Raw genomic sequence first — 27,471 nt, forward strand, 5'->3', positions numbered from 1 at the left:
TTGGGTCTTGATTTCTTGTGCCTCTGGAGGGTGCAATTCTCGTCCGATTTGACTGAAATTTTGCACGTAGTGTTTAGGTATCACTTCTAACAACTGTATTATGTATGATTCAAATCGGTTCATAATCTGGTATAGCTGCCATATAAACCGATCAGGGATTTTGACTTCTTGAGCCTCTAGAAGGCGCAATTCTCATCCGATTTGGAAGAAATTTTGTACAACGGCTTCTCTCATGACCTTCAACATTCGTGTCTAATATGGTCTGAATCGATCAATAGCTTGATACAGCTCCCATGTAAACCTATCTCCCGAATTTGCTTCTTGAGCCCCTACAAGGCGAAATTCTTATCCGAATGAACTGAAATATTACACAATGACTTCTACAAAGTTCAGCATTTAGTTATAATAGTTCAAATCAGACTATAACTTGATATAGCTCCAATACCATAACAGTTCTTATTCAATATTCTTTGTTTGCCTAAAAAGAGATATCGCGCATAGAACTCGACAAATGCGATGGCGGAGGGTCTATAAGATTCGGCCCGACCGAACTTAGCACGCTCCTACTTGTTTTTTTTTTTTATTTTTATGGTTTGTATTCGTCCAGAGGCGAGCAGAGAGTTGTATTATAAAAAAAAATTAAATATCAATTTATATTTGCATACAATACAGCATACAGCTCCCGTGCCGGAATACCTGTGAGCACCACACAGGCTGGATCATTGAGGTCCCATCTGTGTGGTGTCCATTGCTGCCAACAGAAGCTTAGCTGCGAGCTACCGGGCACGTCCACAGGTTGCGGATAGTGGGATGCTCCATACGGAGTAGCTTCAAAAGCAGTCGCGGACAATCAGCGGTATCCAGCAGAGGCCGGGCGGCACTGGCTCTTGTACAAAACAATTTTAGCGGCGTGAGACTTATGACAGCGTCGTACGGGTTGTCTATGTGTGCGCAAATTTGAACAATGCTCTCCAAATAATCAAAAAGTTGTCGTCGTCTTATGCGATGTTGTGAAAAAATTCTTTTTCTTCGCATCTGCATAGTTAATAAAAATGGAAGGGGCATTTTCAATTTGTTTCTTTTTATTATCAACTGCTGCCGTTAATATCAATGTTTTGTTTATATTTCGGTTTGCAAACCATATGGCTTTGCAGAAAAATCATGTTTTAATTTTTCGAACTGGAATTCGAAATTTGCTTTTGCCTGCTATCACATAACACCTAATTTTTGCAGCGGGAAGATGAAAAGTCTTCGAAAATTGAAAGTGAGGTGAAACACAGAACACCCCCTAATATATGATGGGGGAGACTCCCCACCCCAAAATTATGCCCCAAATGGACATGTACACCAAACGGTGCAATATGGGTTTCGAATGAAGGGTATTTGACCATGTCAAAAGAGGGCCGCAAAAACTTATGAGTGAAGCGAAGCACACTGAGCCAGCTAGTTTACTATATTGTTATGTACACACTCGAACAGACTGGATGGAACCCTGTGTTTTCTCTTAGCCGAAAATACTTAAGTAACTAAAAACAATTAAATCAAATTATGGCTAACAAATAAAACCCACTTCGTATTCATTATAGTCTCGTTTATTTATATTTAAAGAATAAATCACCAATTCAATAAATTTCTACTACAATTTATTCAGTTGATTTTATCTGCAGCTTTCTCGACCTCCTATAAAACAAAAAAAAAAATCTTATGTTTGCCAATGATTACAAGAAAAGGCCAGTCACTCATACCAACATTCTAGGAAGGCTAAAAAACATACTTGCAATTCCATAACTTTATTTCCTGGTTTAAGTCCTCTTGTTCGTTCGGTTCGATACATGTTTTTCCATTTTGCGATGGTTAAATAATACATATTTGCATATTTTGCGTATATTAAGTAATATCTTGTTTGAGGAGTATTGTTGTTGGTGTTTTGTATTACAGTTAAATTACTTTGTTTTATTTCTTTGTTGAGTATTAGTACCATTTATTGTTAAATTGGTAAATTTTATTTATTTTAGAATAACTAATATAAATCTAAATTATAATTAATTTCACAACATTATTAGGGAGGTTGCTCTCTCTTTCTATGAGGAAGCAGAAGCTTCTTCGGCACTGCAATTTCCAACAGTACGATATTGTTAACAAATATGAAATATCTCCGTTCTTTAAAAAAAATATATCTAAGCAATGTAATTAGATTTGATTACGAGCTAAAATGTTGCGGTTTTTATGTATGTATGTATATAATGATAGTATCATATATCGATAATTAAAGCATTGCTATAAACGGAGGAGGATGATTTTGAGAAATTTTCAAAATACAAAATTAAGTGATAATCGCACTCAATTACTCGAGGAGAACTGATCCGACTTGCCATTTGCAAGCTTCTCTTCATGTTGTTGCCATGAACGAAAGTGACATTTACAACTCGATAATGGATTGCAACCCAACTTCAGTTGAGGTGCTAACAGGCAAATTTCTTATAGAAAGGTCCATTTCTGCATTGAATTGCATACTTTTTACAATTTTCTTAGATGCTGAACGTTCAAAACACTACTGTTGCATGAAACTGACAAAACTTTTCAGCATCATTCTAATTTTTATTGTATGATATTACCTTCTGGCAATGTAATTATAGTTGAGTTGCCATCCATAATCGACCCCTAAATGTTAATATAACAATTTTCAATATTCATATAAAAATATACAGAGTGATGTAACTAAAATTTTACAAAAAAAAAACTACATGCTATGGATTACAATTCATCAGTAGTATTGCAGTTTGTTATTTCATGTTTCTTTATAAGTAGTAACAGTAGAGTAGGACAGTAGTTGTTTTCTTTAAAAACAAAACGTTAATGTTTCGTTTCGTTTTTTGTTAGAAAAGAAATCTCAATAAATTATGTTGTGAAACATTCAAACGTCTTGCTAGAATTTATTCATAAATATTTCATTTCATTTCTTCATTAATGTAAGCTATATCACGTTGTATGTTTGTTTCTGGTTTCTATCTTGAAAAAAATAAAGTTTTTTTCTTCGTTCACATCCAATTTAAAGCATGTTAAAAATAAAAATTTGCAGTAATTTGTTGTTGTTGTGGACCAAGGTTTAGACACAGTCGTCTTCGTCAAAATCTCCAGACTCTTCAATGGACCATTGTTGTTCTAAAGATCGTTCGCTATTTAAAATTGCAGGGATACAAAGAGAAAGAAAATGAATTTCGAAATTATTTACAACATCATCGGTATAGTATATGTGTTAAAGTGTAAGGATTGTTCATCAAAACTCATTCTCAATGATAAAACAAGACACAAAGCAAAGTCTTTTTCTTCTGTTTTTGTTATTTTTGGGTTAGATATGTTGAAAATGTAAAGTGAATACAGACATGAGTGAATGCCTACTTGTTAGAGGCTAATGTTTGTAGCAGTTAATATGCCGTATGTGTTATATATATATATAGCTTTTCTTTTACACGAAATAGGCGTTTGTTATGTGCCTGTGGCCTACCAAATAATGTAACTAATTTAATGTGTACAACTTTATCGAATTGTTGTGTTGAATGCAATGATTAAATTGTTCTTTGTTGCAACTAATAATAATAATGCCTAAAAATATGGTACGATTTCGGTTAAAAAAATATTGAATCTCGAAAGTCAAACTATACATGGCATTAAAGCACGTTTACATTGGAAATTGTATCCTTAACTTAATCCAAAAACAAATCTTGTCCGTTTACACAGCGTTTTTGCGGATTTAAGTGGCATACACAAGCGTACATGCGTATATATGAATGTGCATATCACACACACACATTCATATACAGTCCTTAAATACAGCCAGAAAATCAGGTTTATTTGGGATTTGAAAATAAATTCTGCAAAAATTGGATTTATTTTTGTAAGGTAAAACCTGCAAAAAAACACAGGATTTAGCACTTAAATCTTTAAAAGGCCAAAAATCCGGATTTAGTGGCCAATGTAAACGTACTTTTAAACCTTTTTTTCTCTATTCTAATTATTGTTTATTATGAAATATATATTGGCCATGAATCAAACTAGGAAAGCAGCTAATGTTAGAGCAAAATGTGTAGTAAATATAAAAGTACTGGATCCGGATTTAATGAGTAGTGTAATCGTGCTTTAATGATCAATTAATTCCAATGGATCTGTTACACATTCGACCTATTTTTGTATTTTTCTTGTTTTTGTTCTTTTTCTGAAAATCGAGCACAAGGTCTTAAAAATCGAATATAATAAACAATGTACAAAACACGCCAATTATTCATATAAGCTTTAAAAACCTTTTAAATCTTTATTCAATTGTCTAAATATATACAGAAAAGAAAAAAAGCAAGAAAACAGTGAACAAAAATCGAAATGCCTTTCGTTTACATTATTATACTCTTTCCATCAAGAGTTCCGTCTCTAGACACTAGGCAATTTTATAGAAACTTAAGTGGCACTACTTCAAATGCTATTAAGAGAAAATATTCCCATAGGTTTACTAAAAAACACCTGCAAATAATTATACAGTTGAACCTCGATTATCCGGGCCTCTATTAACCTTAATATCTGTTTACCGGCCTATTATGGTTTTGGTTTCGACCTCTATTACCCATAGTTTACCTCTATTATGCGTTGTTGAGTTAAAATGGAGAAAATGGCTACAACAACAAGAGAAAACCAGTAAAAAAGGCATTAAGTTCGGCTGGGCCGAACTTTGGATATATATACAGCGGTCAAAAAAAGTATTCATCATTAGCAAAATTGATAATAAATTCACTTATTTTGGGTAATTGAAAAAAATTTAAAGTAAACAAATAATGCAGTTTTATGCAATAGTTTATTTTTCGTAATATGTTTTAAAATAAATTCAAAAAATAAATTTAATTAGCGCAAAAAATGCAATTTTATATAATAACACCAAAAACAGAACAAAAAAAGTATTCATCATTGATGTGCTATCATCAAAGTCAAATTCAAATATTATTTGGGAATCCCCTTTTCTGTTTTATTTAGTAAAGGAGGCTTTGCCCTTGACAGCAAATATTTAATTTCATTGAAAATATAGTTTTTGTCAAAATGGGTCGTAAGCAAAACGAGGTTTTTGATGAGGTAAAAGTTTTGATAATAAAACACCACAGGAATGGTTTAACTCAAAAAACTATCAGTGAAATATTAAATAGACCACGATCTACTATACAATCCATCATCAGAAAGTGGACAGAAACGAAAACTGTTGACAATAAACCAAGATCTGGTCGACCAAAAGCACTTTCAGTTGGAGATGTGCGTTGGCTAGTGCGGCAAGTTCAGAAAACTCCGAAGACAAATGCGACCATTCTTCGTAAAAACACTATGGAATTTTTAGGGAAGGAAGTTACTACACAAACAATTCGAAATACACTCAAAAGGCATAGTTACAGAGGAGGAAGAACTGCACGTAAGAAGCCCTTTATAAATAAAATAAACCGAGTGAAAAGGCTAAACTTCGCAAAAATGTATGTAAAACAGCCCGAATCATTTTGGAAAACAGTCATTTTTGCAGACGAGAGCAAGTTTAATCTTTTTGGGTGCGATGGAAAGGTCATAGTGTACAGAAAACCAAATACAGAGCTTGAAGAACGAAACACAGTTGCTACTGTAAAACTTGGCTTGGTAATAACTTTCAATATTATCAAGATAGTGACCCCAAACATTCTGCTTTAAATACCAAGATGTGGATGCTGTATAACTGCCCCAAAGTCATTAAAACTCCTCCTCAAAGTCCCGACTTGAACCCAATTGAACATCTTTGGGAACATCTCGAACGCAAATTGAGAACGCGCAATTTTTCGAGCAAGAGTCAAATGCAACAGGTGATAATGGAGGAATGGACTAATATAGACCAAAATATAACCGCTAAATTAGTCCAATCGATGTCAAACCGTTTAAAAGAAGTTATAAGACGCGGTGGTCGAATAACAAAGTATTAATTTTTTTAAATTATGTTATTTATTTTTTTGTTTTTTTGCAATGATGAATACTTTTTTTGTTTAATTTTTTGTGTTCAGCTGTAAAATGGCCCTTTTTGTTCCAATAAATACTATTTTTTTCTTTAAAAACAATGAAATTGTGTACATATATATCACACAAGCACTACTGCATCATTAGTTTAATATGTTTTTATTCCAATTGTCTTTTGTAGACTTATTAAAAAAAAAACATTGAATGATGAATACTTTTTTTGACCGCTGTATATATATATAGCCCCCTTTCGCCGCAATCCGGTGAAAATATATATAACTGCTATATCCAAATATGGTCCGACTTGGCCCGTTCAAGAACTTAACCAGCGTGCATGAAAAAGACGAAAGCCAAATTCCAGCTCAATATCAATATATCTCAAAGGCTGTAGAGTGATCACAACAGACGGACGGACAGACACACGGACATCGTTAAATCGTCTTAGAATTTTACGACGATCCGAAATAAATATACTTTGTAGGGTCGGAAATTGATATTCCGATGTGTTGCCAACGGAATGACTAAATGAATATACTCCCTATCCTACGTTGGTGGGTATAAAAACAGGACGTAAAGTTCTTTCAATTCAGGAAAAATTAGAACTGATTAAAGACCACAGTAAAAACATGTCCGTTGATTCTTTTTACCAGAAAATTATGATGTAGGGAAACAAACTTTACGCGATTTAATTAGAAAAGAAGGAAACAATTTTAAAATATGTCTCTAGAAGCGAATCTATAATCTATGTATGGTAAGATAAAAGTCAGTAGTTAGACAACATCTACAAAACATTGGCATAGATAAGGAGTGCAAAGTACATTTGCTTCTAAATAAGTGTAAGAGCCTCATGTAAATGTTATGATATTTTAAAAAGTAACTGTAACATTTCTACCACCTAATTCGAAATGATAAATTCAGCCTACAGGATAAATGGGCAATTCGCAGCTTCAAATACCGTAAATTAATCGACAAGAAACATTTGACTTCAGATAGTAGATATAATTTCGTCAAGTCTTTGAATCAAAACATCTTTGGGGGTAGATACTATTCCTGCGACAATGTAACACTACAAAATGTAGTTGTAAATCACACAAAATCTGTATGGTATTAATCAGAGATGGTATGTATAACGATTTCTTAGGTTTTCGACTGTAAACGAGTTGTAAACATCGAAAACGTCAAATAAATACTTGTACAAAAGGAATAAAAAGTAGTAAACGACGTAAACCTCGAAAAAGATTTGCAACCTATTTAGTTTCAACATCATATCATTGTTTTAGATTGGGTTTTGTAAGCGCTTTTTAGACGATTACTTAGAGTAGCAGTTAGGCAAGTGTGTTTTGTTGTAATAGATGGATGTCTTCATTTGATAGAAATATATAAAGTGGAGTAACTTTCTTTCTTGCTGCGCTACAAATGAAAATACTCTTAAGAGCATAGTTTCAACCTGGAAGGCATACCTTGTGACAACTCCTACTGACAGGTTTGAGTGGTACCAAACGAAATCGCGATCTCGACAACAAGTCACGTGCATTACAAAGCAAAAAACACATTTCTCTACCTAACTTAAAAAAAAGTTTTTTGTTCTCTATTTGTAATAAAGGGTGATTTTTTTTTTGGTTTAAACAGCTCACGAACATTTCGTGTTTTGTTTCACTGTCAAACATCTTCAGTTTCTTTCAGTTTGGTCTATAATTTAACCATGAAATGTCTTACAAACGAACAACGAACAAATTATTGTTTTTTATTATCAAAATGCGTGCTCTGCTAAAAAAGTTCATCGCGCGCTTCTTCGACGAAGCGTCGAAGCTCATTTTTAACTCAAGCAGAATTGTCGATTTTGGAGTGAATATCAGCCAGAAGCATTGCAAGAGCTACCAATGCATCCAGAAAAAGTCGCAGCTTGGTGCGGTTTATAGGCTGGTGGCATCATTGGACCGTTTTTGTTGTTTTTGTAGCAGTTTATTGTGTTCTATCTTTCGTCTGCTTGATTCTGTTAAGTGTCAAGACCCAGGAACTCTGCGACTAAGATGGGGTGCGTCCACAGGGATCTGGGTCTGAGTCGAGTGGGTCTGGCCGGGCAGTTAAACAGGTGACGTGCATTGTGCGGTCCCTGCTCTGTAGGATTTGAGGCGGCTGCATCTGCCGGAACGTAATTGAGCCAGAACTACTCTGGTTTGCCGGGGGAGCTCAATCTCTTCAGGTGCAATGGGAGGCGGTCGTCCTCCAAGGACTACATTCACCCGGTAGCCATTTACCGCATGAATATTGTTTAGACCTGCGTGATCTAGAGGTTCTCTCTTGTAGCGCTGAACCTCGCGCTCTAGATTATGTAGATTGATGAAACCACACTGGCGCTGCATAACTTACCACAGACCGGCCAATTGCTTTGTACGTGGTCAACAAGGTTTCTTTGTCTGCACCCCAAGTGCTGCCAGCAAGTGACTTGAGGACCTCGTTTCTCTTTTGACTTTTTCGCAGATTGCTGTGGCATGTGGGGAGAATGTGTAAGAGCTGTCAGATGTGATGCCAAGTATTTTGGGACACTTGATGGTCGGAATCATTTCTCCATCGACCATCACAGTCAGCTCAGTATTCAACTCACCCGTATTTGTAGTGAACAATATGGCTTAAAATATTGGTGGCAGATATCTTTAGATTTCTTGCAGCGAAATATGAGGCAAGATCGTTGATGTAGACGTTCAACCTATCGCAGATGTCATCCATGGGTGGGGGGCCTGATGCCATGATCGTACAATCGTCCGCATTAGATATGCCGTCTGGAGGGGTGGAATGGGGGACATGTAGAGGTTAAACAGTGCCGCAGATATCACCCCACCTTGGGGAACTCCCCGTTTAACCCTACGGTGCTTCGACTTCTTATCCTTAAATTTCCACACTGGCTGGAGGGACGTGTTGGCGATGTCCTCAAATAATTTGGTATGGCTGACCGTGTCGAATGCCTTCGATAGGTCCAGTGCCACGAGGACCGTCCTATCACATGGCCTGGGCTGATTGAAGCCACGGCAAATATGTGCGGTAATGGCATGCAAAGCTGTTGTTGTGCTATGCAGTCTTCGAAATCCATGTTGTTGCTCAGTGAATGGAAATTCTCCTACGAGGCTCGGGAGGAGTAATGCCTCGACCGTCATTACTACTGGTGAGAGAAGGGACTTTCCCAAACTCGGGTCCTTTCCAGGCTTCAGTAGGGGAATCACTCTGCCCATTTTCCAAACATCGGGAACTATATGAGTGTTTTAAGACATGTTGAGGACAGTAGTAAGGTACTCAACTCCAGGTGACTCCAGATTCTTCAACATCAATGTAGAGATTCCGTCGGGGCCCAACGCCTTAGATGATTTGGCGCCACGGATGACATTCGTAACTTCGCCCACGATAAATTGTGATGGCTGCTTATCGGCTCGAAGACCACGAATACGGCGAATGGCTCTCCTCCTTGCCCTGTCACTCTCGGGATGCACAATAAATTGACGGTTGAACAACCTGACGCATCTCTTCGGATCAGTCACGGTTATTTCACCAAAAGTGACTGAATCCTGTCATCCCGTCTACCGGGGTTCGGGAGTGACTTAACAGTAGACCACAACTTGCCTACACCGGTGCCTAAGTTACATTGCTCCAAATGTGCTAGCCACAAATTCCGCTTATGTTCGTTGACTACCCATATCACGAATCCTATCACGCTCGTCTGCGAGTACTTGGCGTATTCGACCGGCTGGTAAAAAGCGAGCGGCTGCTCGGAATTTCCTCTCGGCCACTAGCACATCAAAGGGGGGTGGCAGTGCACTGAAGCGGCGATTGGTATACTCTCTGAAGCCAGTCCAATCGGCTATGAAGTCGGGTGGTCGGTCGATGATGAGAATTATAGGGAGGTGGTCTGACGCCAAAGAGATGACGGCTTGCCAGGATACGTCACTCAGGAGATCAGGGGATGCAATGGAAATGTCTGGCGAGCTGCTGCACCTCCTCGCAATCCTAGTGGGTGCATCCTCATTCACCGTGCAAAACGTGGAGCTTTCAATCTGCTCTGCCAAAGCTATGCCACGCTGAGAATGCCATGAAGTGTGATGCGCATTAAAGTCCCCTAGATCCAGACGATTATGGCCAGATAGTAACCCAATTATGTGGAGATTGTAAGATTGGCCATTAATCGGGACACAGCTAACAACCGGCGGTATATATACGTTGTATAGCTCTATCTCGGCAGTTACGGACCTGACTGCTATCCCCATGCACTCCATGTAGGGATCGCTAGTGCCATTGCCGTACGGAAGAGATCGGTGGGGGTCACATAGTCCGACGACGAGGACGCAAAAGGCGACGACGATGACGCTTGTGACCCACTGCTGGATATGTTCGCACAGCACCTTGCAACATATCCAGTATAACTATATTCCCGTAGTGAAGTGAGGCCAGAGCAAGATCGGAAATGTACCCACTCCATGCATCGGTTACACCTCACCGACACCGACCAATGATGGAGGCGCTTCTGGCAAACTGAACAGAATCAGGGTCCGGGTTTCTTTTCAATCCCGGCATGGACCAGAAGCGTGCGGAGAAGGCACTCCGGGATGTGCCTCTCCCATGACGAAAAAAGACGAACACGTACACTGGGGCGGCAGCCCTTGCCGATGAGGGTTCCATCGGGTCAATCCGGTGCGTACAACCGGCTGCCATGGGATTGTCCGATCCACGGTGGAGCGTATATAAGAATCGGCCCGGACGAACTTAGCACGCTACAGTTGTGGTTATGCATCAACTTTTTTATTTTATTTTATATAAAATAACATCAAATCGATCGTCAAAATGAAACCCGATTTTTAACAAATGTATGACAAATATCGGTCCAGAAATTAATATAACTCATCTGTCTATGTAATGACGTATTTACTCTTATCTGGATTAAGAAGCCATAATATAAAAGCGAACGTCATCATATATTATAGCGTATTCCGTTTAATGTTTGGTCAGGACTGCCTAGTTATATAATGCATTCAATGCCAAGCACATTTCTGGTACAGATCTGGGCGTTCAAAAATAAAGATGAACTTGTTGGAAGCCCTTTGGTTGAAGAAGAGTATAATAAACGCTGAATTAAATGTAAAAACTGTTACGATGACTTGGTTTCATATATACACAAGATGAATGTTAATTTGTTGGTATGGGCTTATAACAACCGATAATCATTATTTCTTGAGACAACAAACGTTTGTTTCACTAACAAACCCAAAATAACTTGCAACAACTGTGCCCTGAACACTTTGATCTAACAAAATAAAGCAAATGTATTTTTACGTATCGCAATAAGATATAAAGCAAATCTCATAAACTCTAGTCATAGTTGTTAATTTGATGAGATATACATATGAAGGTTTTAAGAAAGCAGCATATGGTAGCGATTAATGAAGACTTTTTACAAAATACGATGAATAGAAAAAAGTTAGAGAACGAACAGTTACAGAAAGAGAAACTATGAGTATTGTTTCCCAAAATGCCATAAACATTCAAATCGGAACCAAACGAAACAAAAAGATAAACATAGAAAAAGAAAAAAAAAATGCTTCAATAGTTACTTTTATATTCGGTACGTAGAGCTTAAAAGGGCACTACTAAGTATTGGATAGTAGCAGGGTTGTTGTTTAGCGTACGTCGTAGTCGTTCTGATGTTAAATCGAATAAATTAATTATGTTGTAATTGCACTTTGCCTTCGTAAACGTTACATAATAATAAATATGATTTGATTGAATTGTTTTATTTACTTTATTGTGTGGTTAGAAAAAAGTATGGCGGTTAATTAGTACAACACTAAACCGGAACCGTTTGCATTGACTTCAGTTGACTTTGGTATGCATTATTTATATTTTGTTTAAGCATTTAGTGTTACAATCCCCGTTTCGATAAGCAGTTCGTTTTCACGTGTGTTTGTGTGTGTGTGTGTGTTTATAACAAATTATATGGCTGCTTGTAAAAATAATAGTTTTCTTTTCGTTGTTAGTACAGTCTATTAATTTTCAATGTCGTTTGTTGTCGTTTCTCAAAAAAGGCATAGCAGCAAATGTTTACATATTTTTTTTTTTTAAATTATTTTCTAGAAAAGTTGTTTAATATCTTCGTTACAGATCTGATGCGATCCGCTTAGAGATCTGTCACCAGTAATCCCTCTGGTCATAATTGCCCGCGGCGATAGAGAGATCTCGATTGTCTATAAGTATGTAGCAACGATAACAGTAAAAATGAAGTGTTTAAATAAATAAAATAAATGTGTGTCGTAAACATATAAATATATATTTTTTGTTTATTTGCCGGTGAAGAAGGGTTGGATGTGATTTTTATTTTGTTTTTTTTTTTTTTATTTTGGTGATCACAAATTAAAAAGAAGAAAAAGAAAAAACAAATTAAATAAATCATATTACAAGATATAAATCATTTCAAAACTTATAGTTAATTCACATTTTCAGTTAAGGAAACAAACAAACAAAAACAAATTGTACGAAAATTAATTCTACATAATCCGTCTTCGATCTAGCGCACAATAATAATAATAATAATAGCAGGTGCTATAGTATGTTTTTAAGGCTGCTTACTAAATTTGTATATTATTTGGTTATATAAGAAAGTGAAAGAGAAGAATTAGTAAAAAACATTTACCACGAAATAAAATTAATAACTTGTTTACTTAATAATCATCGTTTCCCTCGCAGTCTAGTTTTAAGAATTGTTAGTCTAAATGTGTAACGTAAGACAAAATTAATTCATTAACATTGGAAAACATCACATATATTAATAAATACTTGTATATTAGGTAGAGGGTATTTTTTTTATTAATAACTATCATCTATCACAATGCTATGGTCCTTTTTATACAACAACGTGGTAATTCGCATTAAATTGCTTATTTTTGTAAAAAAATTGTCTGATTTGACGTTAGGGTTTCGTAATATTCTGCATCACTTATAACACGAAGAGAAGAAATAAATTCTTCATTGCTACGAGAGAGGGCTTAGAGAGAAAATTGAGCACTGGGAAAAAAATGCAGGCACAAGTGTAGTATATCATAGGGGGTATATTTTGCATGCAAATAAGAAATTAATAAAAACAAGTAAAAGCGTGCTAAGTTCGGCCGGGCCGAATCTTATATACCCTCCACCATGGATCGCATTTGTCGAGTCCTTTTTCCGGCATCTCTTCTTAGGCAAAAAAGGATATAAGAAAAGAGTTGTTCTGCTATTAAAACGATATCAAGATATGGTCCGGTTCGGACCACAATTAAATTATATGTTGGAGACCTGTGTAAAATTTCAGCCAATTCGTATAAGAATTGCGCCCATTGGGGCACACGAAGTAAAATAAAGAGAACGATTTATATGGGATCTGTATCGGGCTATAGACCGATACAGACCATAATAAACACGTTTGTTGATGGTCATGAGAGAATCCGTCGTACAAAATTTCAGGCATATCGGATAATAATTGCGACCTCTAGGGGTCAAGAAGTCAAGATCCCAGATCGGTTTATATGGCAGCTATATCAGGTTATGAACCGATTTGAACCTTATTTGACACAGTTGTTGAAAGTAAAAATAAAATACGTCATGCAAAATTTCAGCCAAATCGGATAGGAATTGCGCCCTCTAGAAGCTCAAGAAGTCAAATCCCCAGATCTGTTTATATGACAGCTATATCAGGTTATGGACCGATTTCAACCATACTTGGTACATTTGTTGGATATCATAACCAAATACTTTGTGCAAAAATTCATTTAAATTGGATAAGAACTGTGCCCTCTAGAGGCTCAAGAATTCAAGACCCAAGATCGGTTTATATGGCAGCTATATCAGGTTATGGACCGATTTAAACCATACTTGGCACACTTGTTGGGTATCATAACAAAACACGTCGTGCGAAATTTCATTCTGATCGGGTAAGAATTGCGCACTCTAGAGGCTCAAGAAGTCAAGACCCAAGATCGGTTTATATGACAGCTATATCAGGTTATGGAACGATTTGAACCATACTTGGCACAGTTGTTGCATATCATAACAAAACACGTCGTGCAAAATTTCAATCTGATCGGGTAAGAATTGCGCACGCTAGAGGCTCAAGAAGTCAAGACCCAAGATCGGTTTATATGGCAGCTATATCAGGTTATGGACCGATTTGAACTATACTTGGCACAGTTGTTGGACATCATAGCAAAACACGTCGTGCAAAATTTCTTTCCAATCGGATAAGAATTGCGCACTCTAGAGGCTCAAGAAGTCAAGACCCAAGATCGGTTTATATGGCAGCTATATCAAAACATGGACCGATATGGCCCATTTACAATACCAACTGACCTACACTAATAAGAAGTATTTGTGCAAAATTTCAAGCGGCTAGCTTTACTCCTTCGGAAGTTAGCGTGCTTTCGACAGACAGACGGACAGACGGACGGACGGACGGACAGACGGACGGACATGGCTAGATCGACATAAAATGTCGCGACGATCAAGAATATATATACTTTATGGGGTCTCAGACGAATATTTCGAGTAGTTACAAACAGAATGACGAAATTAATATACCCCCCATCTTATGGTGGAGGGTATAATAATAGTAATTAGGTTTTACATTTTCCATTGAACGAACCACGCATTTGTATAAATTACGAACCTATATTAAGGCATTTAGAGGTTAGGAAAAACTCAGCTCAGTTCTAGTTATATACAGATTTTTTTCACTGCGTGAATTTAAACACGTCAGTTTCAGTCGATATTACTTTATTTAGTACCAAACGGCATTAATTGCTTTATTGTTTCAGCGTCTTTTTCATATTCTGCTCTTCGTACTGCTTCCTCCCCAGTCTCGAAGCGGTCAATATTTTTATACGCAAAAGCACGTTGGGTTGGGCTGAATGGATTCTTTCAGCATTTTAATTTGAAACTATGTTTTCTAGATGACAATATAAATGCTACTGCTGAAATGATTGATAAGATAATTTTAAATGGAATAAGGACAGTTATGCTAGTTAATACTATAACGGCTAAATCAGACGACAAAAGTTGGTCTAACCAGACATGCAGAGATGCTATCAGATCGAAAGAGGTGGCATTCAGGAACTGGCGCTTGGATAAAAATGCCAATACTGAACTGCTGCGCAAGCAGGCAAGATCTTTACGAACAGCGTCTGCGTACTAAGGTTCTTGCTTCTACATGAGGAAGTAAGAGCTTTTGGACGTTTGTGAAAAGAGCAACGGGTAGTTCTTCATCTATTCCAACTCTTGTTAAGGATGATCAAACGTTCATTGACCCGGTTGAAAAGGCTAACCTGTTGGCTGATATATTTGCAGGGAACTCTTCCCTGACGGATAGCAATCAACCACTCCCCTCAATTGAAAATGTATCTGGTGTCATGCCCCAAATATTTTTTTCGAACTCGTGGAGTTGAAAGTGTTCTTGAGAATCTAGACGTAAATAAATCCCTGGGCCCGGATGGCATATCAACACTTGTCTTACGCAAGTGTCATTCGACGCTCGCTCGTCCATTACGCAACCTTTTCAACCTTGCCTACCGTGCGGGAGTCTTTCCGTCGCGTTGGAAGGTTGCGAACGTTCAGCCTATACCCAAGAAGGGTGAGGCAAACAACCCTACGAATTATCGGCCAATTGTGATATACTCCGCTCTTTCCGAGGTCATAGAGAGCGTGGTTAATCAGCATCTTGTAAGGTATTTAGAGTCTAATGGCCTTCTTAGCGACCAACAGTATGGGTGCCGCTGAAATCGCCCTACGGACGACCTCATGGCACTTCTGTCGGAACGTTGGAGCCGCTCAATCCACCAGTTTGGTGAGAGTAAGGTTGTGCCTCTGGATATCGCCAAGGCATTTTATAGGGTCTGGCACGGTGCACTACTATCAAAGCTTGTCGCATTTCGTTCGATTTATTTCGAGTTTTCTCAGAGATCGCACTATTCGAGTCGTTATCGATGGGTTCTCATCCAATGAGCATAAATTTACCGCAGGTGTACCTCAGAACTCTGTTCTTTCTCCTTCTCTTTTTCTTATTTTCTGTTGGGTCAAGCTCTGGATGTTCTGGTATGGTATGAAAATACAAAGTGGTGTCCGTTGGACTAAATATGTATTTGAAGTGAAGTTGGCTTCCTTAAACGATGTAAGAATTATTTCACTCCGTCTCATCTTCTTAACATTTACACCACTTTCATAAGGCCGAAAATGGAGTACAACTCACATGTATGGACTGGAGCTTTAAAATCATCCCTGGAGCTATGGGACCGCGTACAGAGGAGAGCGATGGCGTTGATTGGGGACAGTGGGGTATCCAACTCTTGCCTCTTTCATCATCGTCGCAATGTGGGTTGTTTGACGCTGTTCTATCGGTACTTTCATGGTGTGTGTTCGTCTGATATTCGTCTTCTTATTACTGATGTAAGGATGTATGTCAGGGATACTAGACATTCCAGGAACGCACACCCGTTTGTAATTGATTTGCCAGCGGACCGCACAATGCATTATAGAGAGAATTCTTATTTCGTCCGAACCGTTCGTATGTGGAATCGACTTCCGGCTAATGTTTTTCCCACCCACTTTGACATAAAAAATTTAAGACAAATGTGAATAATCACTACATCCTTTTCCCCCTCCAATTCCTAATTTCCTCTCGCCAACGCAATACACTGCATTCATAGGGGACATCCCCTGCGTGTTGGCTGACAGAAAGCAAATAAGTAAAAGCGTGCTAAGTTCGGCCGGGCCGAATCTTATATACCCCCCACCATGGATCGCATTTGTCAAGTTCTTTTCCCGGCATCTCTTCTTAGGCAAAAAAGGATATAAGAAAAGAGTTGCTCTGCTATTAAAACGATATCAAGATATGGTCCGGTTCGGACCATAATTAAATTATATGTTGGAGACCTGTGTAAAATTTCAGCCAATTCGTATAAGAATTGCACCCATTGGGGCTCACGAAGTAAAATAGAGAGAACTATATGGGATCTGTATCGGGCTATTGACCGATTCAGACCATAATAAACACGTTTGTTGATGGTCATGAGAGGATCCATCGTACAAAATTTCAGGCATATCGGATAATAATTGCGACCTCTAGGGGTCAAGAAGTCAAGATCCCAGATCGGTTTATATGGCAGCTATATCAGGTTATGAACCGATTTGAACCTTATTTGACACAGTTGTTGAAAGTAAAAATAAAATACGTCATGCAAAATTTCAGCCAAATCGGATAGGAATTGCGCCCTCTAGAAGCTCAAGAAGTCAAATCCCCAGATCTGTTTATATGACAGCTATATCAGGTTATGGACCGATTTCAACCATACTTGGCACAGTTGTTGGATATAATAACGAAATACTTCGTGCAAAAATTCATTCAAATCGGATAAGAATTGTGCCCTCTAGAGGCTCAAGAAGTCAAGACCCAAGATCGGTTTATATGGCAGCTATATCAGGTTATGGACCGATTTACACCATACTTGGCACAGTTGTTGGGTATCATAAAAAAATACGTCGTGCGAAATTCCATTCCAATCGGATAAGAATTGCGCCCTCTAGAGGCTCAAGAAGTCAAGACCCAAGATCGGTTTATATGGCAGCTATATCAGGTTATGGACCGATTTGAACCATACCTGGTACAGTTGTTGGATATCATAACAAAACAAGTCGTGCAAAATTTCATTCTGATCGGATAAGAATTGCGCACGCTAGAGGCTCAAGAAGTCAAGACCCAAGATCGGTTTATATGGCAGCTATATCAGGTTATAAACCGATTTGAACTATACTTGGCACAGTTGTTGGATATCACAGCAAAACACTTCGTGCAAAATTTCATTCCAATCGGATAAGAATTGCGCACTCTAGAGGCTCAAGAAGTCAAGACCCAAGATCGGTTTATATGGCAGCTATATCAAAACATGGACCGATATGGCCCATTTACAATACCAACCGACCTACACTAATAAGAAGTATTTGTGCAAAATTTCAAGCGGCTAGCTTTACTCCTTCGGAAGTTAGCGTGCTTTCGACAGACAGACGGACGGACGGACAGACGGACGGACATGGCTAGATCGACATAAAATGTCACGACGATCAAGAATATATATACTTTATTGGGTCTCAGACGAATATTTCGAGTAGTTACAAACAGAATGACGAAATTAGTATACCCCCCATCTTATGGTGGAGGGTATAAAAATCAATACCATTGTCCAATCAAAGAAGACATTGTCAAGCAAAGAAGACTGTGGCAAACAAAGTAGACATAGTCAAGCAAAGAAGACTTGAGAAGACCAGAGAAGACATTGACAATGCCAACAGCATAACGACTGCAGTAGTGAAGTCTCCCGAAGATAGTTGTCCTCTTCGAGAAAGGAAATCAGTTCAAGAAAATCCCTGGATGACCGGAACATTGGGAAAGAGGTTCACAGACTTTATAACAGAGCACGTCGCAAAAAAAGCTGAAGTTTATTGAAGGTGTATTACATACGGCTCAAGGAATATAATAACATTACCAGAGAGGCAAATGTGCCTCTTGGAAGCTTTTCCGCGAACAGGTCGATAGTGTTAATGACGCCGCCAAGATGAAAAAGTTTATCTTTAAAACCCATGTCCAAACTGAAACTTTAGTAGACGACATGGGAGTGAGAGCAGAGACAACGGAGGACATGTTGAGGCTTTTAATAAAAAACACATTTCCCCACGATAAGGCGGGACTCATAGACATACCGGAATCTAGGAATAATGAGGTAGAAGGCTTATCATTACAGAATAAAGTAAAGGTAAAGGAAGCCTTGAGGAGTTTCAAGCCATTTAAGTTACCCGGACCTGATGAAATATTTCCGGCGTTACTACGAACGAAGGCAGACAATCGGGCGACCCATCTGGTCACTATTTTAACAGCGTGCCTAGCACTTGCATATACTCCGAAAGCCTGGCAGGAGGCAAGGGTGATATGTACCCAAGCCAGACTAGGCAATTTATGCGACACCAAAGGCCTACAGACATATAAACCTTACGTCCCACAGTGGGAGCAAATCGAAAGAGATATCATTTTGAAATTCAGATTGGTAAGAGGTGTTAGCAAGATCGTGAGAAAGATTTCAAGGCCCTAGGTGGTCCTGGCGACTCTTGGCAGTTTAAGGGCCTGCCAAGAGGCGCCAGGACCACCTAGTTGGTAACCTCGGCATTTCAAACAAGTAAAAGCGTGCTAAGTTCGGCCGGGCCGAATCTTATATACCCTCCACCATGGAGCGCATTTGTCAGTTCTTTACCCGGCATCTCTTCTTAGGCAAAAAATGATATAAGAAAAGATTTGCTCTGCTATTAGAGCGATATCAAGATATGATCCGGTTTAGACCACAATTAAATTATATGTTGGGGCCTCAAAAAGTAAAATATATGGGAGCTGTATCGAGCTATAGACCGATTCTGACCCTAATAAACACGTATGTTGATGGTCATGAGAGGATCCGTCGTACAAAATTTCAGGCAAATCGGATAAGAATTGCGCTCTCTAGAGGCCCAAGAAGTCAAGACCCAAGATCGGTTTTTATGGCAGCTACATTAGGTTATGTACCGATGTGAACCATACTTGGCACAGTTATTGGATATCATAGCAAAACACATCGTGCAAAATTTCATTCCAATCGGATAAGAATTGCGCACTCTAGAGGCTCAAGAAGTCAAGACCCAAGATTGGTTTATATGGCAGCTATATCAGGTTATAGACCGATGTGAACCATACTTGGCACAGTTATTGGATATCATAACAAAACATGTCGTGCAAAATTTCAATCCAATCGGATAAGAATTGCGCACTCTAGAGGCTCAAAAAGTCAAGACTCAAGATCGGTTTATATGGCAGCTATATCAGGTTATGAACCGATATGAACCATACTTAGCACAGTTGTTGGTAGTGATACTAAAACACTATGTGCAAAATTTCAGTAAAATCGGATAAGAATTGCGCACTCTAGAGGCTCAAGAAGTCAAGACCCAAGATCGGTTTATATGGCAGCTATATCAGGTTATGAACCGATGTGAACCATACTTGGCTCAGTTATTGGATATCATAGCAAAACACGTCGTGCAAAATTTCATCCCAATCGGATAAGAATTGCACACTCTAGAGGCTCAAGAAGTCAAGACCCAAGATCGGTTTATATGGCAGCTATATCAGGTTATGGACCGATGTGAACCATACTTGGCACAGTTATTGGATATCATAGCAAAACACGTCGTGCAAAATTTCATCCCAATCGGATAAGAATTGCGCACTCTAGAGGCTCAAGAAGTCAAGACCCAAGATCGGTTTATGTGGCAGCTATATCAAAACATGGACCGATATGGCCCATTTACAATACCAACCGACCTACACTAATAAGAAGTATTTGTGCAAAATTTCAAGCGGCTAGCTTTACTCCTTCGGAAGTTAGCGTGCTTTCGACAGACAGACGGACGGACATGGCTAGATCGACATAAAATGTCGCGACGATCAAGAATATATATACTTTATGGGGTCTCAGACGAATATTTCGAGTAGTTACAAACAGAATGACGAAATTAGTATACCCCCCATCCTATGGTGGAGGGTATAAAAATTGTTCGGGCTTCCAAATCTTCTTTTGTTTTCCGATTTTCAAAATTCTTTTTTGCTGCATAGTGCTTTTTTTAAACTTTTTGAATACTAAACTAAATTTCCCATGAACATTCCATTAAGGAACAGGGGATACTTCTCACATATCAATGAATGCAGTCCGATTAAAGTTTAAGCTCAATGAAAAGGGCCTCCTTAACGTGCCGCATAACGACACCACTTGATAGAGAAATTTTAACATGGCAAGATCCCTTACAAATGTAGCCAGCATTAATAAGGGGGTAACCACCGCTAAAAGTTTTGTTGGTGTTCATGCCTGGATTTGAACCCAGGCGTCATAGACGGACATGCTAACCTCTGCGCCACGGTGGCCTCCGATCTGCATCTTCTAATTTCACTTAAAAAATATCTACAATACATCCTCTTCACAAACAAAATAGAAAAAATTGAGATATTTTAGCATGTTTTTTCAATAAACACTAATCAATAAAAATACTTTTTTCCCAAAAACTGCAAAAAAAAGACACTTTTTGACTTCCAAACTGTATAACTTTTAAGTGATTAATCAGTACATTTTGTCACGAACCGAATCATGCATAAAAATGAAAATTGAACCACAAATATACGATCGAAGCCAATCTCGACCAAAATTTCCACCAAAAAAAGAATTTCGAAAATCGGACACCAAATGAAGATTTGGCAGCCCGAACAATTTTTCGATCTTGATAATACTACAAATTTAACCATCTCAAATTTCAAGGAGTTATCTCTATCCCTTCTCAAATGCCATATTTTTTAGTTTTTTTAGATTTTCCCCCACTTTGCGTCCTTTTTACTCAAAATCAGAGAATGTATTGTGGATACCATGATAAAGAGCAGCACATCCAGCGTACTGCTCAAATACAAACAGCACGGCAATGTCAAGGGAAGGTCGGTGGAGACTGTCCTGCACGAGGTTGTACCCAAATGGAAGAATGCTTCGATACCAAGACGTACATATTGGTATGCATTGAAATCGATGGGGCTTTTAACAATGTGCAGGCCGACACCTTTAAATATGGTTTTCATTTTGCGTCCTAAAAATATTTCCACAGGCGATACACATTTTGGCGATTTTGAGTTTGGTATGGATCTGTAAGAATCTTTGAAGTAAATCCGCTGTCGTTTCTTTCGGTTCTTTGAGCGGTCCTTTGAAGGTGTCGACAAACCTTTCGGCTTGACCGTTTGAGCGGGGGGTAGAAACAAACAGTTCGAGTATGTTGTATGGTTCTTTCTTTACACCATTGTTCAAAAAATGCCAGAAGAAAACAGAGTACCATTATCTGATACCAGTTACTCGGGGTTTCCGAAATCCGAATAATATCCGTTCATTAGCTTGATCGTAGCTGTAGCGGTGATCGTAGCTGTTTGATAAATTGCTGAAAACTTTGAAAATGCATCAACTATTATAAGGTAATAGTGTCCCTTAAATAAACCTGCGTAGTCGATATGGACTCTCCAAAGTCTAGTCGTCAATGGCCATGAAGACAAATCCGTCCACTGGATTTTTAACAACTAGCTGGCAATTTTGACATCTTTTTACATATTCCTCATTATCTTTATCTATGTTAGGCCAGTAAACGTAACTACTTGCGAGTGGTTTGCATTTTTCAAGTGTGAAGTATCCACGATGGAGATGTTTCAAAATTTGCTTTCTGTAGATTCGTGGAACAACTACTCTAGCGTTGAAAAGCGAACATTCGTCCACGTATGCTAGTGAATCCTTCCTTTTGAAGTATGGTAGAACCTGAGGTTCAACCTCACCTTGGTTTTCTGGCAATCCATTAGCCATGATAAAATTTATTATAAAATTATGATAAAATTTTTATCTGATTTTCTCGCTTTTGAAATTATGTTGTGTGTAAATCATTCTGATGTCTTTCTCCAAACTCATAGATGCAATTATCTGCGAGCTTCTCATACGAACTTATTAATCTTTAAAGCACGTCGGCATGACCGAAATCCTGTGTGTTCGTATACTTTATATCAAAATCGTTTCCAAGTAGAACTAGCGTCCATTATTGTAGTCTATAAGCTGTAAAAACTGGGATGGACTTTTTAAACCCAAATATGGCTAACAACGGTTTATGGTCTGGGTGAAGCTTTTGCTTTGAGCTTTGAGTTCCTGGACTGCTCTTATCTTTTCTGGATTTGGACGCATACCGGTTTTATCAATTATTTGTCTAAAGTACTTGACTGGGTTCTTGAAAATTATATTTCTCAAATTTTAAACTAAATCCGAACTTCTTCATACCTTCTAGTAATGTGTGTAAGCTGTGCTTATGTTAGGCAATATTTGAACTGGCAATTATCGTCGATATATGCTTTACCTCCATCTATGCCTGAGCAGACTTGATCTACAATACGTTAAAATGCACCTGGTGCATATTTCACACCTGGGTTTAACCTGGTGCACTTGAATAGTCCCTCATGGGTGTTGACGGTTAGTTACTCCTTATTCTCATCATGGATTTTTGCTTCAAGATAAGCATCTGATAAGTCCAAATATGTAAGATTGTGCAGATATGACATTCCGATAGAATATCTTGTAGTAGGCAGTGGATACTGGTTTGATTCTATGGCATTGTTTAGACTAGTAGAATAGTCATCGCAAATTCTGACTTTTCCATTGCGTTTACTAACCACTATGGGAGCTTCCCACTTTGACGTGTCCAATGGAGTAATCATACCTGCATTTTGCAGACGTTGCATAATGGGATGGGGAAAAAATAAGTGGAAATAAGTCTCCCATTTTGAAACGAATAGAGATTGGTGGGCCTTCAAAGTTGGTCACCTCGGCCCTAAAAAATTTTGTTCGGGCTATAAAAGCGCATTTATGGTCCTATTTTCTTATTTTCAAAAAGCCCTACAAAAACAGGCCTAAATGTGCAGTGTCCAAGAAATTGTACTAATTTTTTTTCTAAATTTTCGCAGATGCTGGTCTCTTATTTTGTTAATTGTGAAAGCATTTCTGAACTGATTTAAAAATTTTTAACCGGAAAGCTAATAAAATTTACTATTTTTTGTAAAAAAAAATAATTTTTAGCAGTTTTTCGTAAAATAAAAAGTTATTTCATTGTTTTGTCTCTATACAGAAAACTTGGCCCAGCACTATCAATTTTGCTTACTGTACTGTAAAAAAGACTTAATGTAGATGCCTTTTAAGATTAATTTTTATAAATTGTGTAAACTCCAATAGGAAATCTGTGAAGTACAATAATAACATTTTTTTAACAAAACAAAAAATTGGGAAACCCCTTCGAGTTCTTAAAACGCAACGGTGAGACCCCCAACTTTAAAATTTTTCATTGACCCAAGTAATAACTAATTGCAAGCAAAAAATTTTTTGTGCCATCCAAGGATTGAGATCTCTACGGGCATTTTACTAAAAAATGCCAATTATGCAAACATCTTTCCCCAATGTGGGGATTTGGGGTGTTTTCATCAAGAAATGTGGCCAAAATTTTTACTGATTTTTTTTAAAGATATTAATCTACAAATTTGTGAAAAATTAGAACGATATCTTTAGTAGTTTTGGTCTTAAGATATTTTCAATTTGAATTTTATTTTTCACAAAAGTGTATTTTTTGGCCTCATTTTGGGTTTACCCAAATAATAGGACTAAAATTTAACCTTTTGTTTTTATTTTTGCATTTTATTGTAGCAATCGTCTTGAACTTTCCAGAAACGTATAATTTGAATACATAAATATGTTATTATATAGGCCAAAATCGGTGCACAATGTGCACACCTCGGTCATTTTGGCATTCATTCATAACAGAAAAGTTGTCTCGAAATTATAACTGTGTACCATGGTATGTAGTTTGTTCATTGCTTATATGTTTCCAATATAAAATTATTAACCTACGCCATATTTGGTTGAAGTATGTCATAAACAATTACATGTTTGACCTTAATCCAATGTTTTTATACCCTCCACCATAAGATGGGGGGTATACTAATTTCGTCATTCTGATTGTAACTACTCGAAATATTCGTCTGAGACCCCATAAAGTATATATATTCTTGATCGTCGTGACATTTTATGTCGATCTAGCCATGTCCGTCCGTCTGTCCGTCCGTCCGTCTGTCTGTCGAAAGCACGCTAACTTCCGAAGGAGTAAAGCTAGCCGCTTGAAATTTTGCACAAATACTTCTTATTAGTGTAGGTCGGTTGGTATTGTAAATGGGCCATATCGGTCCATGTTTTGATATAGCTGCTATATAAACCGATCTTGGGTCTTGACTTCTTGAGCCTCTAGTGTGCGCAATTCTTATCCGATTGGGATTAAATTTTGCACGACATGTTTTGTTATGATATCCAACAACTGTGCCAAGTATGGTTCAAGTCGGTCCATAACCTGATATAGCTGCCATATAAACCGATCTTGGGTCTTGACTTCCTGAGCCTCTAGAGTGCGCAATTCTTATCCGATTGGAATGAAATTTTACACGACGTGTTTTGTTATGATATCCAACAACTGTGCCAAGTATGGGTCAAATCGGTTCATAACCTGATATAGCTGCCATATAAACCGATCTGGGATCTTGACTTCTTGGGCCTCTAGAGAGCGCAATTCTTATCCGATTTGCCTGAAATTTTGTACGATGGATCCTCTCATGACCATCAACATACGTGTTTATTATGGTCTGAATCGGTCTATAGCCCGATACAGCTCCCATATAAATCGATCTCTCTATTTTACTTTTTGAGCCCCCAAAGGGCGCAATTCTTATTCGAATTGGCTGACATTTTACACAGGTCTCCAACATATAATTTAATTGTGGTCTAAACCAGATCATATCTTGATATCGCTCTAATAGCAGATTTTTCTTTCTTTCTTTTCTTATATCATTTTTTGCCTAAGAAGAGATGCCGGCAAAAGAACTGACAAATGCGCGTCATGGTGGAGGGTATATAAGATTCGGCCCGGCCGAACTTAGCACGCTTTTACTTGTTAATTGCATCAATACTATATTGATATTGAAATATGTCATAAAACATGAAGTGTTTTTACTTACCTCTGCCAAAAATAACCTAACTCTTTGCAACAGGTAAGAACCTTCGATTTATATCTAATTTGCAACTATGTTAAAAGCGGAAAGCAGGTAATGATTAATTTACTGTAGCTGAAATATAACAGGTGCATGATATACAATAAATCAGACTTCATTCATATTTCAGATATCACTTCATTCATATTAAAGATATGACTTCATTCATAACTCAGAAATGGCGTTTATATTAAAAAATTAAACCATGTTCAACGTATTATGGGATCATTGCTCTATTGATTTTGAAAACAAAACAAATTTTATTTTTTGAACATACAATTACTGAATATATAAAAATTCGAAATTTCATCAGTTTTCCACGTAAAGAAGAAATCTGTGCAACGTTCAAAAGAAAAATTTACATTGAGATATTCACAATGGCTTAATGAAGGTGTGGAACTCGTGTGCAATGATCGTCAACAACTCTTTCTTTCTGCGCTTTAGAAGAATTGGAAAGAATATTCCGACCTCTTAGAGTAAATCGTCATTTACATCCGAAGAAACTATTGCCCTCATGTTGCAACTTGGACTCAGTCGGGATTCTTACATCATATTAAGAAAAGCATTATCATCCAAAGGCATTAACGCGTTGCCATCATACGGCGACTTACAAGAAACGAAGCAAAATATTTTGCTATCACCTACAGTTGTTACAAATTCCAAAGCCACTGTAAGTCTCTCTGTCCTACTCGAAAATACGGCAGTAAGGATAGTTTTAACACTTTCTGCTCAAACACTGAAAGAAGTAAACCAGTGCAACGTACAGCTTATATGCAAATGGGGATGTGATGGCTTATCTACACTTCCCAAATACAAGCAAGCCTCGACTACGGACTATAGAAGCGTTTTTATGGCATCTTTGGTTCTATTAAGAATTCGAAAACATGCTGATATGGATTATGCTTCAACAAGTATTATGATATTTGGATAAATTGAACACCTGGATCAAAAAACTTTTTTAGGCCGCTTTGGCCGGTTTTTGAATCACTTTCTGCATTTTTCATACGACCCCAAATACCATACAATACTAAAGGACTCTTAAAAATCCCTAAACCAGCAGGAATTTAAAGAAATGCGCGCTCTGGAGAGGAAAAGGATACAAGATGCATTTAAGTCTAGATCAGGACTAAATATTGATAAGCCACTTTTTGGCTATGGAAGATCTAACGATGGTAATACTGCGAGGCGTTTTTTAATGGACTCTGAAACCACAACGGAAATCACTCGTATTGACGAAATATTGATTAAAAAATTAATATCATTTTAATGGCAATTAATAGCAAACCCAAAATTAATGCAGGGAAATTTGGCATATATTGTTCGGAAGTTTCAAACCTGTATACAGATTTATATCCATGGAAACAAATGACACCTACACTTCACAAGGTATTGCAAATACATTGTCCTAAATAATATTCTTCCCTTAGGAGAACTCACAGAAGAACCCCAAGAGGCAAGAAATCGTGATTTTCGACACTTCCAACGGTTCCATTCTCGCAAATGTTCCAGAGAATCCCAGAATGAGGATATTTTTAAACATCTTTTGTTATCTTCGGACCCTGTACTATCAGCGTGTAGGGACAGATGGATTTGTTACAGGTCTTTAACCTCTGATAATTCAAAAAATGTAAAGGATTTTATGTACCTTTTAGATCTGAATTCCAACACAGACGATTACTTTATTGAAATCAAATAATTTAGAGATACATATTTTACAAATAAAAAATAGAACCAACCTTTTTTTAAATCTC

The 27,471-nt window shown here is 37.7% G+C and overlaps 1 protein-coding gene across 17 annotated transcripts in view; it reads right to left on the reverse strand.

The window, feature by feature from the left end:
• Positions 1 to 1,576: 1,576 nt before the first annotated feature.
• LOC106089216 (enolase-phosphatase E1) overlaps positions 1,577 to 27,471 on the reverse strand; it is an 81,519-nt gene continuing 55,624 nt past the window's right edge. For 14 of the 17 annotated variants that reach the window (XM_059361309.1, XM_059361313.1, XM_059361307.1 and 11 more), the window contains one exon: positions 1,577 to 3,176. In XM_059361309.1, the coding sequence (XP_059217292.1) occupies positions 3,107 to 3,176 (70 nt within the window). In that variant the 3' untranslated portion in view covers positions 1,577 to 3,106. Of the gene's footprint in view, positions 3,177 to 11,597; positions 12,228 to 12,673; positions 12,749 to 27,471 lie in introns of all 17 variants that reach the window. The other 3 variants (XR_009396668.1, XR_009396667.1, XM_059361314.1) reach the window with 3 other exon arrangements.

The sequence above is a fragment of the Stomoxys calcitrans genome, chromosome 1 (genome assembly GCF_963082655.1).
Source record: "Stomoxys calcitrans chromosome 1, idStoCalc2.1, whole genome shotgun sequence".
Classification (NCBI taxonomy): domain Eukaryota; kingdom Metazoa; phylum Arthropoda; class Insecta; order Diptera; family Muscidae; genus Stomoxys; species Stomoxys calcitrans.